Source organism: Oryzias latipes, chromosome 12 (assembly GCF_002234675.1).
Source record: "Oryzias latipes chromosome 12, ASM223467v1".
Classification (NCBI taxonomy): domain Eukaryota; kingdom Metazoa; phylum Chordata; class Actinopteri; order Beloniformes; family Adrianichthyidae; genus Oryzias; species Oryzias latipes.
This window is the reverse complement of record NC_019870.2, coordinates 2,915,635-2,932,524: the sequence shown is the minus strand read 5'-3', so window position 1 is coordinate 2,932,524 and position 16,890 is coordinate 2,915,635. Positions and strand designations below refer to the sequence as shown.

General features: G+C 42.2%; 1 protein-coding gene and 1 long non-coding RNA gene across 4 annotated transcripts in view; one reads left to right on the top strand and one right to left on the bottom strand.

The window, feature by feature from the left end:
- The window catches only part of LOC105355188, a 78,585-nt gene extending 72,880 nt beyond the window's left edge, over nucleotides 1-5,705 (top strand). The window contains exons 5-7 of one of the 3 annotated variants that reach the window (XR_002874289.1): nucleotides 2,347-2,469; nucleotides 2,589-2,733; nucleotides 2,900-5,705. This is a non-coding gene — a long non-coding RNA (uncharacterized LOC105355188). Of the gene's footprint in view, nucleotides 1-2,346; nucleotides 2,470-2,588 lie in introns of all 3 variants that reach the window. The other 2 variants (XR_002874287.1, XR_002874288.1) reach the window with 2 other exon arrangements.
- adamts6 (ADAM metallopeptidase with thrombospondin type 1 motif 6) overlaps nucleotides 1-15,800 on the bottom strand; it is a 77,723-nt gene extending 61,923 nt beyond the window's left edge. Inside the window, exons 1-8 of the mRNA XM_004074493.4 lie at nucleotides 14,466-15,800; nucleotides 12,081-12,444; nucleotides 11,624-11,994; nucleotides 9,346-9,523; nucleotides 8,588-8,802; nucleotides 8,400-8,483; nucleotides 5,951-6,096; nucleotides 2,416-2,459 (exon numbers count right to left, since the gene is read on the bottom strand). Coding sequence (XP_004074541.1) covers nucleotides 2,416-2,459; nucleotides 5,951-6,096; nucleotides 8,400-8,483; nucleotides 8,588-8,802; nucleotides 9,346-9,523; nucleotides 11,624-11,994; nucleotides 12,081-12,174 — 1,132 coding nt within the window. The 5' untranslated portion in view covers nucleotides 12,175-12,444; nucleotides 14,466-15,800. The remainder of the gene's footprint in view (nucleotides 1-2,415; nucleotides 2,460-5,950; nucleotides 6,097-8,399; nucleotides 8,484-8,587; nucleotides 8,803-9,345; nucleotides 9,524-11,623; nucleotides 11,995-12,080; nucleotides 12,445-14,465) is intronic.
- Nucleotides 15,801-16,890: the final 1,090 nt, after the last annotated feature.

The window sequence follows — 16,890 nt, the reverse complement described above, 5'->3', positions numbered from 1 at the left end:
GGAGAGTCCTGTCCTTTAACGGTGATGGATGAATATGGAAAAATGATATAAGTATGAGCAGCAAAAACTGAAACAAGTTTTATGTCTTATGCGTAATTAAATTAATGCAGATCCTAAATAAAAACAAATGTTTGAACTTGTAGTGGAGAAATAATATTGTATATCCTAAGAACAAGTGAAAATGTTTATATATAGGGATGTTACCTTTTAACGTCAATGAAATGTTATTTGGGGAGTCACTGAATTAGATAAGGTTTAATTAATTAATTTAATTGGAAATTTCTGCAGTATGATGTTTTTTATTTCCTGAATTCATAATACATACATAAAATGGGTTTGTTTGTTTGTTTTTTTATTCTTCCAAGTCAGAGTTTTGTTTCTTTCTAAATACTTCTCTTCAAATTTAATGCAGCATAGCATAAAAGCATAAGAATTTAGCTTCTATGTTGAATTAGGAAAGGCGGCTAAAACCTACACGGAGTAAAAAGTTGGTTTTACGCTGCACCACTTTCCTCCCAAACCTGCCTCTGCACGTCCGCGTGATGTCGGGTTTGGTGGTCAGTCCAGATTTATCTGCAGGCTTTTGTTAACGGTAGCCTTTTGGCTAAGAGGCTAAACAAGAATAGACTTGCAGATCAGGAGGTCGCTGAAGCCAACGCTGCTGGAAAGAGGGAGCCTGAAGGTGAAGAAAGAGGGAGGGGGGGAAAGGAAGGAGACTCTGCGATTAGTTTAAGAATGTGTGTGTTGGGGCAGCGCTGGTGGTGGTGGTGGGGAGGGGGTTAAATGCAAACACCACTCGGGCCTGAAAGCTGTTTTCTTAACACCGGGGTGGACTGTGCATTATCTGCAGCCCCATGATTACTCCACGACCTTAAAGGCCAGCGATCTGACCCGAGAGCATGATCCCCGGGAGCAGAGGAGGAGGAGGAGGTGGAGGGGGGGGGACGGCGAGGAAGCCAAGCAGATGCCAGGGCAATTAAAGCGACGGGGGAATGTGACGAATGCGGTCAATCTGTCAAACCGCCCCTGAGGTCAGAATATTACCTCCAAGATGCACCGTGGTGCCTGCAGGAGCTTCTGCAGAGATAAGATGAAGAGAGGAGGAGGTCGACTGGCTTTCTGCCTCTGTCTTACTGCCCCCTCCCTTCCTGGAGATCACTAGTGTCTCCCTCTTTCACCTCTGACACTACCTGGATTTCTCCTTTTCCCTCTTCCACTTTCATCTCCTCCTCATGTTCTGCTTCCTCCTCTCCATTTCCTACTCCATTACCCTACTCCACCCCACGCCCCCCCATCTTACTACCTTTCTTTTCTGTTTCAACCCCTAATGGAAGTGCAAACACCGTAAAGACCCACTCTGATAAAAATGGTGTTTTAAACACGTTCTTGAGACTTTTCTCTGATGATGGAGGACGTCTATGAAGACAATTAAGCTCAAAATCGCATTTTTTAGTACTGTCTTTTATTCAATTTGTTGTAAATCAAGGGCAGATGAACGTTGGAAAAAGATCTTATTGGTGACGTAGAAAATTCACTGGGCGGGCCACGAGCTCCCTGCTCCGCTCCGTTTTGATACATCCTCTTGTAATAATAACAATGGATTGGATTTATCTGCGCGCTTCCAGACGCTCAAAGCGCTTCCATGGTGTCCATTTTTCATTCACTCTTCATTCATACTTGGTGATTGTAGAGGCGTGGCTGCCAGTTCGCGCCTATGGTCCCTCTGACCATCACCGGGATCATTCATGCACATTCATGCTGATAGGCTGTAAGGGGTCTTGCCCAAGGGCCCTCACTGGGTGGTGTTAAGTGCACACCAATTTGATTGCTTGCTTGTTCATTTCCCCCCCTGGTTTCCTGCATGTCAGTCCTTCACCTTACCAACCGAGCTACTTGTAGACGATTTGTTTTTTCGTCCAGGGAAGAGGCACGGATGGATAGCTCCGGTACTGCTCACCATTGCTGTTGCACCGCTAATGTTAGGTGTGATGGGCTGTAAGCTAGCGGGGGAGTGTATTAATAAGATAACAAGTGAGCTCTCAGTGACAGAGAGGCAAGTTTCTAATGAACTCCTGCCGCTCTGCAGAAACTATGTCCTAGAAAACGACACAAGTTTTTGGATTTTGGCTAAAAACGACATCCTCATAAGTAAAAGAACCACAGGGAACACTTTGAAAACAGCTCAGAAGATGATCAGAGTGGGACTTTAAAGGGACGGAGGAGCTAGAAATTAAAGATGATCACAGCTCATCCAGGTTCAGTTGGAAGGGGGGGCATTCTGGAGCTAAAAAACCCAGACGAAAGCCTCCTGACCGCTGAGTCTTACTGAAACTATCTCCAAACAAGACTGTGAAAGGAGAACAAGATCCATCCGAGGAGGAGCTGAAGACTAAAGAAGAAGCTAACATCACTCACCCAAAGTCCCGCAGGGTTTGTTCTTGTAGGTGCAGATGTCATACCTGAGATCAGGTAAAAAGAAAAATGGGGGGGGGGGGGGCAAAAACATTATTAGCATTTGCATTGAACATTTGACACTTTTTTTAAAGGATCTTTTGTGAGTCATTCCTTATTTTATTCACACATGATAGGAGCAGTGACGGCACCACGGCTTTCCCCTGGAGAAACACCTGGATCACACCTGCAGAAATCACTGGAGTTCCCAGAAAAATGGGGCCCAGAAGCCACTCAAACATGAAGGAGAATGAATGTGAAGGTTGCTAACCCCAAATGCAGGTAATCCAATACAGAGGAACACTTAGAACTACAAGAACACCACATGCATTTCAAACCAATGATGTAATCGTTACCAGAGCTTTTAATCTATTAAAACTCAGGCCAGTTCTAATCGGATTTCCTGTCACCTCTTCTTCCATCTCCACATAAATTCTCACCAAACCAGAGTCTTCCTTCAGGATTATGACCTACATGTTTGGATTCATTTACCCCATTTCCTTGTGTGTGTCTTTCTCTGTGCGAGACGAATCACATTCCCAGCAATGGAGAAACGGTGTCCTGAAGGAGACTGAGGGTTTTGGAGGTCACTTTCAGGAGGGACGAGCCGATGAACAGCTCAGAAACTATTGTTTATGTGAGATCCAAGTGCTGAGAGGCACAACAAACCGTACCGGATCAAACTGAGCTTTATTCAGCAAGGAGGAAAACTGCACAATAGTCCAATATTTTGTGCTTGTTCCTTCATCTCTTCTAAAACTAACCACTCCAATGTTTGCTCTACTACAGTCAAGAATAAGTCATTACTGTCGTCTGATCCTCTCTATGCGCTCGGCGTAGTGGATCCCATCCGGGGGATCCACTACGGTCATTTCTATGATAAGCAGTTTGGAAAAATCTGGCCGAAATTTGAATAAAATGGATGAATTCAAGGAAATGTTGTTGTAATGACCTGGATTTTTTGTGTGTAGGGCAGAGACTTTAACTCTATACTTACTTAAAAACCAAAAAAAAGATCAAGATATTTCTTTTGGGATCGGGAATAAACATTAAGCGATAAACAAGTGAACATAACCCATAAAAATACCTTTTAAAAAATGAAATTAAGACATTTTAGAAGTTTAAAAGTGTCACATACTTTTATATTCATGTCAGCACAATACAAACTGACAAATTTTCACAAAAAATTGCACTTTTCTTTTTTTTTTACCAAAGTGTAAAATCCTAATATTTAACAAGTCACTACAAAAACAGTACAGAAAAATAGCACAAAGACAACATTCACTGAAGCATACAGAAAAAAAATCAGTATAAAAATCGTTTAGAAATACAGAATTTATCTTTTTGTTTTATGTAATTTTAAAAATGTAATCTGTTTTATGGCCATATTTACCTAAAATATTACTCAAAGCTTATTGAGTTCTTGTGTTTTTGTTTTTTTGTTTTTAAGTTTTGTACTTTATTTTCGAAAACAGTTTTTTCTCAGTCAGGCTGTTGACACAGCATGAGACACTTTATTAGGTGACCTTTTAGATGCTGTTTTTAATACTTTTATTGTGTGGCGCCTCGTCTGACTGCGGCCTTGTTACCGGGCCTTATAAATAAGAGATTTGTTGTTTTTTTCTAGCTTTTTGTGTTGTTTTAGTGTTTTTGCACTTCTACTAATACTGTTATTAACTTTTATGGGTGAAAAATATTAGATTGAGGTTCTGGTGATGAACATGATGTGAAGCGGAAAGTTTTAAATTGGTCAAATAATTACTGTTAATATTTTTTAAATCAAAAATATTTTTTTGCACATCCAGAAACAGCCTTTTGTTTGTTTATGTTCTATTTTGGGTCTGTGAGCTTTTTACTGAATGTCTGTTGTCTCCAGCAGCTTCTTGTGTGACCAATCACAGGATGTTTCTGCTCAAATAGAAGCAAACTTTAAAAGTGACGTTTGTTTTGTTTCTGCAGGTTGCAATGTCCTTCTTACTATGTAAGGAATGTTGGGATGTTTCAATGTTAGGTTACAAAAGGGCGTTGAATAAAGTTTTGTTCCAAAGGATAACTCTCCCCTCTCCCCATCATCAGAACACTCTCTACAAACAAGCATCTGAATACTTTCCTGCAGAGCTGAGGCTAAAAATGAACAGCAAAGCCAAAACAGCTGGAGATCATCAGCTGACAGAAAAACAAGGAAGAGCTTGTTAATGATAGAAAAAATCTTTTTGTCCAGAACCCAGAAAGAGTCTTCAAATCATGATGGGTAAAAAAAAGAAAGCACCATCTTCTTTCTGGATGAATTAGTTCAAAGCAGGTTTCTCTGTTGCAGCTGAGGTGGCAAGACGCATTTTACCGCAAACACCCTTGACCCATATTCCCGGGTGACAGGTACAGCAGATTCGTACCAACCCGAGTTATTTTCGGAACTGACGTCTTCATTCCCTTAAAATATTTATTCCAGGGGCATTAAAAAAATCTAACTGCTGGCAGCTGACGAGGACGCAGCACAAATAAAACAAGTTTAAAGACCCACTCTGGTGAAATCAGTTTTGGGTGTTTTAAACACATTCTTGTGGTATTTTGGGGATGTTGAAGGAGATATATTAAGAAAAATAAGTTTAAAATGCATTTCTTAGTCTTTCCTTATGTAAATCATTGTGAATCAGGAGCAGAAACAAAACGCCATCTGAAAAAAATCATATTTGTGACGTAGAAAATACACTAGGCAGCGCCACAAGCGGATTTCTCCGCTCCATTCTGATGCTTCCACTGTCAGACAAATAGATCCATGTCTGTCTTTGTTTTCCTGGTCCGAGCTGGAATCTGGCTCTAAACTGTACAGCTGGATATCACCATTATTGCTCCTCATTTTTATTGCAAGGCTAATGTTAGCTTGGGGTGTGAGGGGCTGTAAGCTAGTGAGAGAGCACGTAAACAGAGAGCTTTTAGTTATGGTCGATGGGAAGGAGGGCTGAGCGGCTTTACTCCACAGCAACGGCCCCGCTCACAATTCAGACGAATTTCTGAAGCTATGTACACACCGCCCTCTGCAATTTAAATGAAAATTCAGGGTTCACGCGTAGCTACGCGCGTTTCTACGACCGTTTTCAGGCTCTACACACAAAACGCCAGTGAACACGCATTTAAGTTAAACTGGGTCGAACTTTAACTAATCGGTGACTCTGATTTGGCAGTGATTGTATAGATGCTATCCTTTTTAATTCACAGAAATGCCAAATGTTTAAAAATTGATCATGACGGACAAATTAGTAATTGTGGTTTGTGATCATTTCTAATGAACTCCTCTGCAGAAACTGTCGCAGAAAGCAACACAGGTTTTGAGATTTTGGCTAAAAACGGCAAAATCGTAATTAAACGACCACTGGGAATTCTTTAAAAATGGATCAAACGAGGATCGGAGTGGGACTTTAAAGTAAAAAAAAACAAGGAAGAATGATTAAGTGGGATTAAAGACACTCCCCCACCTCTTTGCTTGTGAGCGAGCTCTTACCGGGTGATGAGGACGGCATTGTCGTGATGAGCCATCCCATTCTCTGGAATACTGTTTCCACCACTGTGATGGGACCTAATGGATTTCTGCCACTTACAGAAACTATCCAGAGACTTGTCTGCGTGATGATTGATCTCCAGGTTGGGCTGCAAAACACAAAAAGTGACGCAGCGTAACAATATACAGATTGATCAAACAATATTAGGGCCTAAACAATTTACACAGTATAGTAGGCCTATATCATTTTATTGTACCTTGTTGTATCATAGTATACAGTGTGAAGTTGTGTATCATTCTATAGTGAAAAATCCATTACTTTTTGTTATATTTTAACATTTTACTTCATGTTTATACTTCCTCAAATCATGTTCCATTATATTGGCTATGCTATTCCTTTCTTACTCACTACATAGTACACTATAAAGTGCGTTCACCATTTTATAGTGCTGTTCGAATTTACGATTCCAAAATCGAGTGCTGTACAAAAAGTCCTCACTATCTAGTTTTTTGTAGTTAGGGATTAGGGTGGGAATTCGGACACAGCCGGCGTGTCATGTTGAGTTGTATCATTTACAACAAAAAGTATGGACTTTTGCGTAGTGTTGGGTTGTGCTGTTGTGGGTTGCATTGTTATGTATCATCTAGTGTTGCGTCATATTATCGTACATCGCATTGCCATATGCTGCAGTGTAACCATCCATTCATTCATTTCACAACCCTCAGTTCTAGGACCCAGACTGTTTATGCTCTACATGCTGCACTTAGGAAACTTAATCGGGAAACAGCATTCATTTCCACTGTTATGCAGATGATACGTAGTTGTATTTATCCATTACCAGTGTGTTACCTTATGTTGAGGTAACTACCTTACATTATTAAAACCAAATATTGTTCCAGGCTTATTGATAAAAACCTCCACATGTGACTCCAACATAATCCTGCCAGGACAAGCTACAGCTCAGTTCTTTCAATGAGTAAAAGAAATGTAAAAAAAATCACTTACCGGTATGTTTTTTTTCCATGTAGATGCTAAATTAAGTTAATTTTGGAGCCAAAGTACTTTGATGCATATTTGTATCAATAGGCATCAGGGACTAGACATCAGGACCTTCTGGACCTCTGCTCAGAGTAAATGTTGCTAACCTTTCCAATGGTCAATGGTGTATACTTATATAGTGCTTTACTACGTTCCTAGATGACCCAAAGCACTTTACAGTCACAGTGCCATTCATGCATACACACACACATTTACACACTGGTTGTGGCTCCACTGCCGAACGCTGGTGCCAACGTATAACCAGCAGGTGCAATGTGGGTTTCGTCACATGATGATTGTGTATTGTCATGTGAAGATAATACCAAAGACGCTGCTAATGTCACATGACCACTGTAAGAGGTCATGTACTACAATAGAAATGATGGGATTGTATCGTCTATGTGTGCATTGTGCTGTTTTCACATCACTCTGTCTGAAGCTGTTACATCATGTTATTCCATCATATTGATTCTGCGTCGTTTCCACTGACTAGTCCGGCCCGGTCTACTCCGCGACTCTTTGCCTCTTTCAAGCAAAATTAAATGCTTCGTATATACGAAGTACCAAAAGTCAAGTGGAAAAAATGCGCTGCTGGATGACCTGCATTGTTGTTAGCTTCACCCTGGATGGGCAGTAATGGTCCAACTTTGAGTGGAAACGCTCACCTGTATTGCCTGGAACATTCTGAACCAGACCGTACCGCTAACTGGAAACTAGGCTATATGTCATTTCATCTGGTGTTTCGCCATATAATTTCACATTGTACAGTACTATATCATTTAATAACTTTCGGCACTATAAAATTCCACTGCCTAGTACAGGGTCCTGTATCATCCATCTTCTGCATGCTGGGACAAGACGCTAGAGAAGACAACAGCTGACTGTGTTAAAGGTCTAATCTGTTTATGGCAGTAGGTGCTAATTGGTTTAAAGGAGGGGTAGATAAAAGTAATTAATCTACAGCCACGAAGACAAAGAGGAATTAGGCCTTGTTCAATCTGACTTATTAAAAATGATACCTTAACACAGAATAAGTCGTTATTTTCTGTTATATTTCAGGTTTAAAACGTTAATGAGCAAAGATTTCCCCAATTATTGAGCTTCATACTTCCATAAAAAAAGTGGATGTAAGAAAAAGAGCAGATGGTGGAAAGACGCTGTTTTTCCCATCACAGATACACATGTAGAGTGCATGTACAGTCCTCAATCGAGGCTCCCTGAGGGAAGATGCATGAGTATGTCTTTCATCTGAACTGGTGGCCATATGGTGAATAATCTGTCTACTCTGCCCTTTCAGCCATGGAAATCCCATGAAATACTTGGGCTCACGCGGTTCATGTGCATCATTCTTAACGGTGGAGGGAGAGATCCTAAAACAGAGGTCTGAGGGTCGGAGAAGCACGTTTTTCCTACCTGATCCTCAGTGAGAACAATCAGCCGGGTCACTATAATGTTCACAACATTTCCCAGACTGGAATCACGATAAAGTTTGGCAACCTGACCTCCAGAAAAGAAGAAATGACACAAAGTCAGACATCTGTACCATAAGTGTCTGCAAGTCCACCAAAACAGGAATGACTTTCACAGCAAATCAAACTTACAATGTTCATCACAGATAAGATGTAGTGCTCGATGTCTTTGCGACCGTGGTAACCGACCATCATTTTATCAGCGACCACGAGCGTCTCCACGAAGCGCTCAGAGCTGACGGAGCGCCTCTGTCGGCGGGTGTTGTTTGACAGCTCATGGTTGTGGGGGGACAAGTGAAGAGCAGAGGATTTGCTGAGCTGGCAAGGTGCATCGCTTTTTATGAGATCTGCGAACACGACAAACAGATCGATGAGTTATCAGAATGAAGAGACTTTGTCTGTTGAGAGAAGCCTGGTTTGATAGATGTCGATGGGGAATGTGGCCCTTTGAACCTCGTCGCTAAAGCCTTTTGTTTTATGACCCAGATGCTCCCTGAAAAGCTGTACATGTTAAGACAGGCGAGCCTTCCTGCCAATGACAGCTGGTTCCATCTGCTTCTTTTACCAATTTGTCACAACTCAACCAACAGAGTTTGATTCTTTAAGTCTGCGTGATTGCTGGTTGTGTAAATGGCTTCTATTTCTAGAAAGGTCCCGGCTTGATCCTCTTCATGCACAGAAGGGCCTTTTATTCATCCTGGAGCGAGACGGTCACTTGCAGGTTGAAAGACATCCAGCCAGGAGCGACTGCAGCACATAAGAGGTCCGCTCACTTCTACCCTACCTCGGCCGGGAACCAAACCAGCACATCCGCTAACCTGCTATGTATAGCTGTTCCTTTACGTCAGTCCCACCCACACGGAGTCCAACCCAGATGGAGGTTCACCAACCTGAAATGCCACAGCTGAACTCCTGGCTTTGCTCTTGTGGTGAGGAAATGGCAGACATTTTATAAATAACATGCTGGTGTGCTTCTTCGTTCTGGCTCCTTTCGCTGAAGGGGGCAGCAGATGCGTTCTTTAAAGGCTCTATCAAATACTGCTCCTCCTCTGTTGTTATCACACCGTGCTTGTTGGAGAAGAAGAAAAACGAAGGTCAGAAAAGGCCAGTAATATTTGAAATACAGAGGGGGAAAATGCAGCATTTATATTTAAAACTGTTATGTTGATAAAGTTGTATTTAAGGGCGATCCGTGGCACGTTTGCTCTGAAAATCGAAGAATTTGGAATAGTAAAACAGCCAATCAGTTACTTTTTTATTTGCAATTAACTCGTAGAGTCAAATTTCCAAACTGAAAGGTAAAACAGACTCAAGCAACCAACTTCTAAGCAGAACTTTGGACATTTAGTTACTGAACTTCAATAGTTTCAAATGGAGAAAATGACGTTGAACTGAATTTACATTTTAAAATCAAGTCAAATGAACAGAAAGGAGTCGTTCCTAGCTGTCTTTAAGACTCCTAAGCACCTTCAATGCTGTAATCAGTCTGGATTATTGTAGATTATTGTTTTATGGAGATAAAACTGGAGACAAATGGTGATATTTGACCAGACTGACTATTTCTGTAAGCAAAAAAACAAAGAACTCACAGTTGTAATGTGTATTATTAAGGCTATCGCTTTTATAAAGATGTTTATAAGTCTTGCCTACTCTAAAATTAATATAAATGTTACTTAAGGGATAATTGCAACTGTGTTTTCTTTGTTAAAAGCTCCCCGGCAGTTGAATTTTGTAACAGTTTGACTTCAGATGAAATGTGGGATCAACAATAGAGACTTGTTTCTTGTTTGATGCCATGAAAATGTCACAAAGACTTGACTTTACTTGAAAAAACGAATTATACCAGTACTGAGGTTTTGGATGAATTGATTCTTTTTTTAAGTCCCACTCCAATCATCTTTTGATCAATTGTCAAAGTGTCTTTTAATTGCAATTATCCAGTTTTTAGCCAAAATCAAGAAATCTGTGTCGTTTTCTAGCACATAGTTTCTGCAGAACGGCAGGACTTCATTATTACTTCATCATAATTTGCCTGAATTGTGAGCTTAAACACTGGCGCGAAGCAACCCCGCCGCCCCTTCCCCTCCAGGGAGCTTGTGGCCTGCCCATTATTTTCTACGTCACAAATACGACCTTTTTCAAAAGGTGTTTTTTATGTCTGTTCTTGATTACTCAGAAATGCCAAATACTGCTGAACTCAGAAATGCAATTTTGAAGCTCAGTTTTCTTGGAAAAAGGCCACAAGAACACATTAAAGACACCATTTTCATTGGAGTGGGTCTACAGCAAGCCACCTCCAGCAGGTAAAATGTTGGATCTAACAGTTGGATCTTTGCTGATTCAGTTTTGACCATTGGTCTCGCTGAGACTAACACTTTCCTCTTCTAACCTCTTTGTCCAAATGAGGGACACGTTTTGCTCACATCCCAAAACAGCCAGCATTAAAACATTCTTTCCCTCCTCAAAAGCCAGTCTAGAGCATTAACTCTAAGAACTGTCTCACTCTGGGTTTATAGGAAACACTTACTTGGCTGCAGAAAACCCACAATAAAAGCAATTAACCACATATCACACTAGCGTGCGCAAACACTTTGGATTTAGTGTTTCGGCCGTGTGTGATGTCAAAATCTCATACCGTCCAGACAGCTGATTACATTAAAGCACAGACACAGTTTTCTCCCATTTTTGGTGCTGGAAGTAAAAAAAAGAGCAAACACTAATTCGATTTATTACAGCCTGCTCGGGTCTTGCCAGCACATTTGGCCACATGTTTGCTGAGCACGATTCAATTTGCCAATAAGAAGCGTGGTTCTTTCTTCCTTCTTTAGAGTTTCTCTGAGGCACGTATGAACGGCAGCTATTAAAACTTTGTCCAATTTCTTGATCAACAAGCAGATGCTGGACATTCAGGCAGGCTGTGGATGAAAGGCGGAGGATTACGAGCCGAGACAGTCTAATTAGACACTTTAATGTGCGGCTCGGTTCTGTTGGAAAACAGAAAATGTCAGTTGAAGCTGTGGTTGTACACTCACCATTTAAAAACTGCTTAAGGAGAGAGAGGTGAGGCAATCAAGACTCAAAGACGATTTTTTTTTTTTTTTAAAAGCTCGACCTAAAGAGGCCAGTGCCGCCTGACAGGGTCAATGACGGACGTTTCAGGTAACTCACCAGGCCTTTGCAGTTACTTAGAGCAACTCTTGTCGTAGAGTCTTGATCTTGCAGGAATCCCACATAGTGACAGTTATCTACCACGCCGTGGCGCCACTCGGGCCCGTCCCTGCCCCAGTACTCCACCGTGAAATGCTTCGACACCAGATGAGGGTTGAGTGTCAGGTTGAGGTGAAAGTGCTTTCCGTAGGCCGACAGCCTGTAAAACATCTGGGTTTCTGGAGGGTCTGAGCCCATCGTGGAGTCTGCCAGTCCTCGCCTCCGCCGTCCCGGTCGCTGGTGCTTCACAGTGTAGCTCAGGAAGTCTCCTTTCTGGTCCACTCGCACTGGAACAGTCAGCTGGTAGTGCTGCAGGTAGGACAGGAACTCCTCTGTCAAAGCAAAGACAGGAAACAGAACAGAGGCATGGGGACGCTGTAGGCAGTGAGATCTTAGCCTTCAGGTCTCTTCGTCATACCTTGAGAGTTGTAGGAAAGCCTGCTTTGAAACTCGGAAGCAGCCATCAGCACCAGGCTCAGTGTCCAAGTCAGAGTCTTCCACAAAATTTCCATAATTCAGGAAAAAAGAAACATGGGGTGGAGGTAGAGTGCACTACAAATGGGTCAACAGGACAACACTGGTCCCAAGCCACACCATAACAGGTTCATGGTTCGATTGGAGCCTCATCCAGATCTCAGATTTCTCCCGAAGGCGAGCCGTTCCACATCTTAGCGGGCTCTGAATTCATGTCGCTGCAGCCCACCGGACACGTCAGGCTCAGGTGGAACTCCAAACTGGAAGCCCTATGGAGGAAACCTGTCCTGACCGATCCATCTGCATTCCTGTGGAGGGAAGACGCCGACAATCAACAGCCAGAGGGGGGGGGGGCTTCAGAAGGTTTCCGGGGCTTCTGGCAAAGCCGAGTCACCAACCAACCCCAGCACCACCGTTTCATTTGACATCATTCAATGAAACTGTATTTTTTCAGGTCATATAAGCTCTAAATGGCTCTCCCATATTTAATACTTTTACATTTTAAACCAATATCTTTATTAATTTGATGCATCCGTGTTAAAGTCTCAATCCAGTCAACTTTTTGTCTCTTTTCAACGCGTTCTTTTAATCATGATGAAGCTGTTTTTAGCCAAAATCTTATGTTATTCTTTAGGACATAGTTTCTGCAGAGGGGCAGAAGTTCAAAACAAATCCACCTCTGCTCCTGATTCCCAGTCATCTGAAAATAGAAATATTCAGAAAATCCGTTTTTGTCTTAATTTTCTTTAGGTATTTCAAACAAATGCAACAAAAACGTGTTTAAACACCATTTTTATCCAAGTGGCTCTTTAAACTACATTTCCCAACTTTTCTTAATAACCACAATTTGTAATGGGAACTCCCACTGTTGCCATGGGAACATCAAAAGACAAATTGGATCTATGTCAAGCTTTAGCCTATGAGGACTTGTTTTGATCACATGAAGTCAGTTTTAAATTATAGAAACTTTTTTCAGTACTCTTGATGTAGCCACAACAGAAAACCTAGTTAAGAAATTTGATGGGTTTTTTGTTTATTTTTTTATTTTTAGTGGTTCCATCTACAGATGAAGATGACCACGGATGAAGACTGTGGAGGCAGTGGTCCTAGTTGTTTTCTTCTCTTACATTTCTTTACGACTTTAACATGTCTGAGGATTTTTAACACACTAAGTGAAAGTAGCTGGACTGGACGGTGGTGCAGTGGTTAACGTCCTGGTTCAAATCCCACCTGGGTCCTTAACGTTTCTTCTCGTGCGTGTGTGGGTTTTCTCTGTTTCCTCCCACAGTCCAAAAACATGCTTCATGCGTTAATTGGTGTCGTCTACATTGCCTCCTAAGTCTTGCAAAACGGTAGCTGGGATAGGCTCCAGCAGCCCTGTGACCCTGAAAGGGGTTCAGCAGGTTTGGAAGGTGGTAAGAGGGTTCCCAGCAATGTAGATTTTTATGACGTTGCCATGGCAACACATTTGATGTTGGGCAGGACTGTTGAATTGAACAGCTGGTCGTAGGATTTTGACTAATTTTGGTGCATGAGGGATGCTTCAAATGATCTTTATGGTTTCAAGATTCTCCATAACCAGTAGACCGACATTCGCCCTCAAACCAAAAACTTCTGCCTATTGGAACTTTTTTACAACTGGTACATTTTTGACATATTTCATTGTATTAATAAACTATTTTATTGCCAAAAAAGAGGAAACTGCAGCTTTGCGTTCCGTAACTCTGCTGATCCAACAGGTTAAACACAGTTTTTATTGTTTTCTCTTTTGTGTGAAACTCTTGTTTTACACTCAAACACTGATGACAGTTTGTGTAGTCAGAGCGATTATATAGTCTGCGCGGTAACGCGCTGAAAGGCGCGCACAGGTCTCAGCCTGCATGATGGCATTTCTGCGCATTGTGGTTTTACGCACAAACGAGACTTTTGTAAACAAACGTCAGGTGGGATAAGAGTGATGATCAGGAGGGAAGCCTCTGCGAGAGGACGACGAGGACCTGCGCGTGCATTCCCTCTGCTGCTCAGCTTCAGGCAGGCAGACAGACAGACAGACAGACAGCGCTACCTACTTGGCCACTCTGACCCAGACAGCTGGCAGCCGGCCCGCATGCATTACACCGGCACCGCAAACGCAACCCTCAAGGAGCCTCGGCAAATCCAAACAAACCGCGGTTTGGGCTGCATGTGCCGTGAAAGATCATCTAAGTTCGCTCTGCAGACGTGGACCAGCGTGCGTAAATGTGTCTCAAAGCGCGCGTTTGTGTTCGCAACCTCCCCAGAGCGGCTCCAAGTGCAAAAACACAATCAAAGCCTGAGCAAGTTTTCCTACCTGAGACCGATAAGGAAGAGACGACCTGTGTGTGAGCCGCGCGCGCGCACCGGGGGGGAGTTAGGAGGCTTTTACCATCATCATCCTCACTGTCAGCTCCGCTCCAAGTGCGCAAAGAGACAAAAGATTTGTGCTGCTCTCAGGTTTGGCGCATAGACCTTCTCCACTCTGCGCTTCTCATCTCCTTTTGAACTCTGCCATCCTCTGGATGTGCGCTCGGAGTTTTCCCCCCTTCAGCCCGGCAGCCCTATCTCAGCCTCACAGAGAGAAAGCACTTATTCAGCTTTTCACAGGATTGGATTTCCTCCAGCAGAAGGCTCCGCTTTCAGCCTATCTGTCCTCCTTTTACAAAGCCGGACTTTGGGTTTTGTGGCTCAGGAAAAAAAAAAGTGCATCAGACAACAGCAGAAGTTGGAGCTGCTCCCCTCCACTGCAGCGCAGAGAGGCAGGCTGCCTGCAGGACAGCTCCAAATTGGCTGCGTTTTCTTTCCTCTTTTTTTCCAGGGGTGACGTCAGTGCAGATGTGCTTCTCTTCCATCAGCTGTGCGCATGTGTGTCAGCACTGTCCTTAATCAACACCTCAGCTCTTTGAAGCCCCCGTGGGCTGATAAACCTCCAGCTTTTATTGATGGAGAACCTTTCTCAATCGGCAGCTCAGTTTTGGCTTGAAGTGAATTTTTACTCTGAAACAAAGTTAAAGGTGAAAACTGTACATTTATTTGGAAACCTTCATGTCTCGACTTTGGTTGCCTTCACACTCCCCTCTCAGTTTTCATGAATAAGTTTGTTTGATTTGGCAAGTGTGAAAGTTCACCTCAACTTTGGTGCAGATTAAACTTGCAAGTGAACCCTGGTGTGTTTCAGCAGTGGTGTGAATGCAAACTGACTTAAAAGTGGAAGTAAACCGTCTAAAGGGATGTAAAATTATAGCTTTTGAGAGGGAAAAAAATAAAGACCGGCCTTGAGCAGGACTCTGATGAAAAGCAAATCATGTGCGGTTAGCAGGTTCTCCTCTTTGTTCTTGTTTCGTGCTCTGGAAAAACTGCCGTTGAAGCCACAAATGTGTCCAGGCAAACAAACAGAGGAGTAAAAACTAAACCGGGGATGGACAACTCCAGGCTTCGAGGGCAAATGTTCAGGCCCTACTCATGACTGATTACCTGGTTCAGGTGCGTCCAGCCAATTGGAACATGCCAGAGGAGGGTATGTTGGAAAACATGCAGGAATGCAGCCCCCCCATTCCTGATAGACCATTAGATTGATAGTGCCCTTAAATGTCCTTCAAGTTGCGGGCAGCTGTGCTGCAGCGGTAGAGCGGTCAAGTTCTGATCGGAACGTTTGGTCCCCCCCCCATGCCCGCCCAGGTGTCGAAGTGTCCTTGGGCAAGACACTGAATCTCACAATGCTCCTGGTGGTTATAGGTTGAAGCCAGTGTTCTTCTGAGAGGGCTATATAAGAGCCATATAAGTATACACAGTTACAGTTTATCCGTCACAGATTTAAATGAACTAAAAAGTTCACTCCTTTGTTCAGGTTGTTGTTTTTTTTCATATTCCACATACCCATAAGTAGCAGAAATTCCTCACTGCTCAGACTTTTCCCAGAAATGAGTGGCACTCAAGATCACTTTGTACAGAATCACACCAAGATTCACTTGCAAGTAAACCAAAACCCAAGTTTCCGACAGATGGGAGTTTTTTTCATTGATTGACAGGTGAGCTTTCACACAACGTCTGATAAAACCAAGTCTGGTGTTTAAGCACCAAAAAAGGAATGTGACAAAAACTGAAGATGTGATTTGATGCAACATTTTCTTTAAAAAAAAAAAACAATAAAACGAGTGTTACTTTAATATTTAAACTATACATTAAGATGCTTACAGCAAATGTTCTCAGCATCACTGCTTCCTGGTTTATTTATTGATTTGAGGACAATTAGAGTTCATACAGAAAACACAATTTAATGTAATTAAATTACTTTGAACGCTTTTGAAATACCTTTTAAAAATAACAGTAAACTGTTTCCTTCTTTAAAACAATTCATTTTTTTGTCATGAAGCAGATTCTTGTCTTCAAATTTTTTACCTTAATGCTCAATCATTTTCTAGCTGCTCGGTTCGGGTTTCTCGGACTGTTTACTGAAAATCTGCATCATATTCAGCCAACAGAACACGGTTTCACACAAAAACTACACACATCAGTTACGTTTCACGTTCTTCAGTTACAGGTTTGCACTGGAGAAGAATGACCACAGGTTTGGCAACAAATTCGGATGGAAGGGAGCTGATACTTTAACAGGTTAACAGGTCATTTGAAACCTGTCAGCTTATCCGTTCCAATGCTGCAGTGAAGATGGAGGATTTTAAAGTAACAAAAAATGTTTCTTTCATGAAAAAACACTTTTTATGGTGAAATCATACATCACG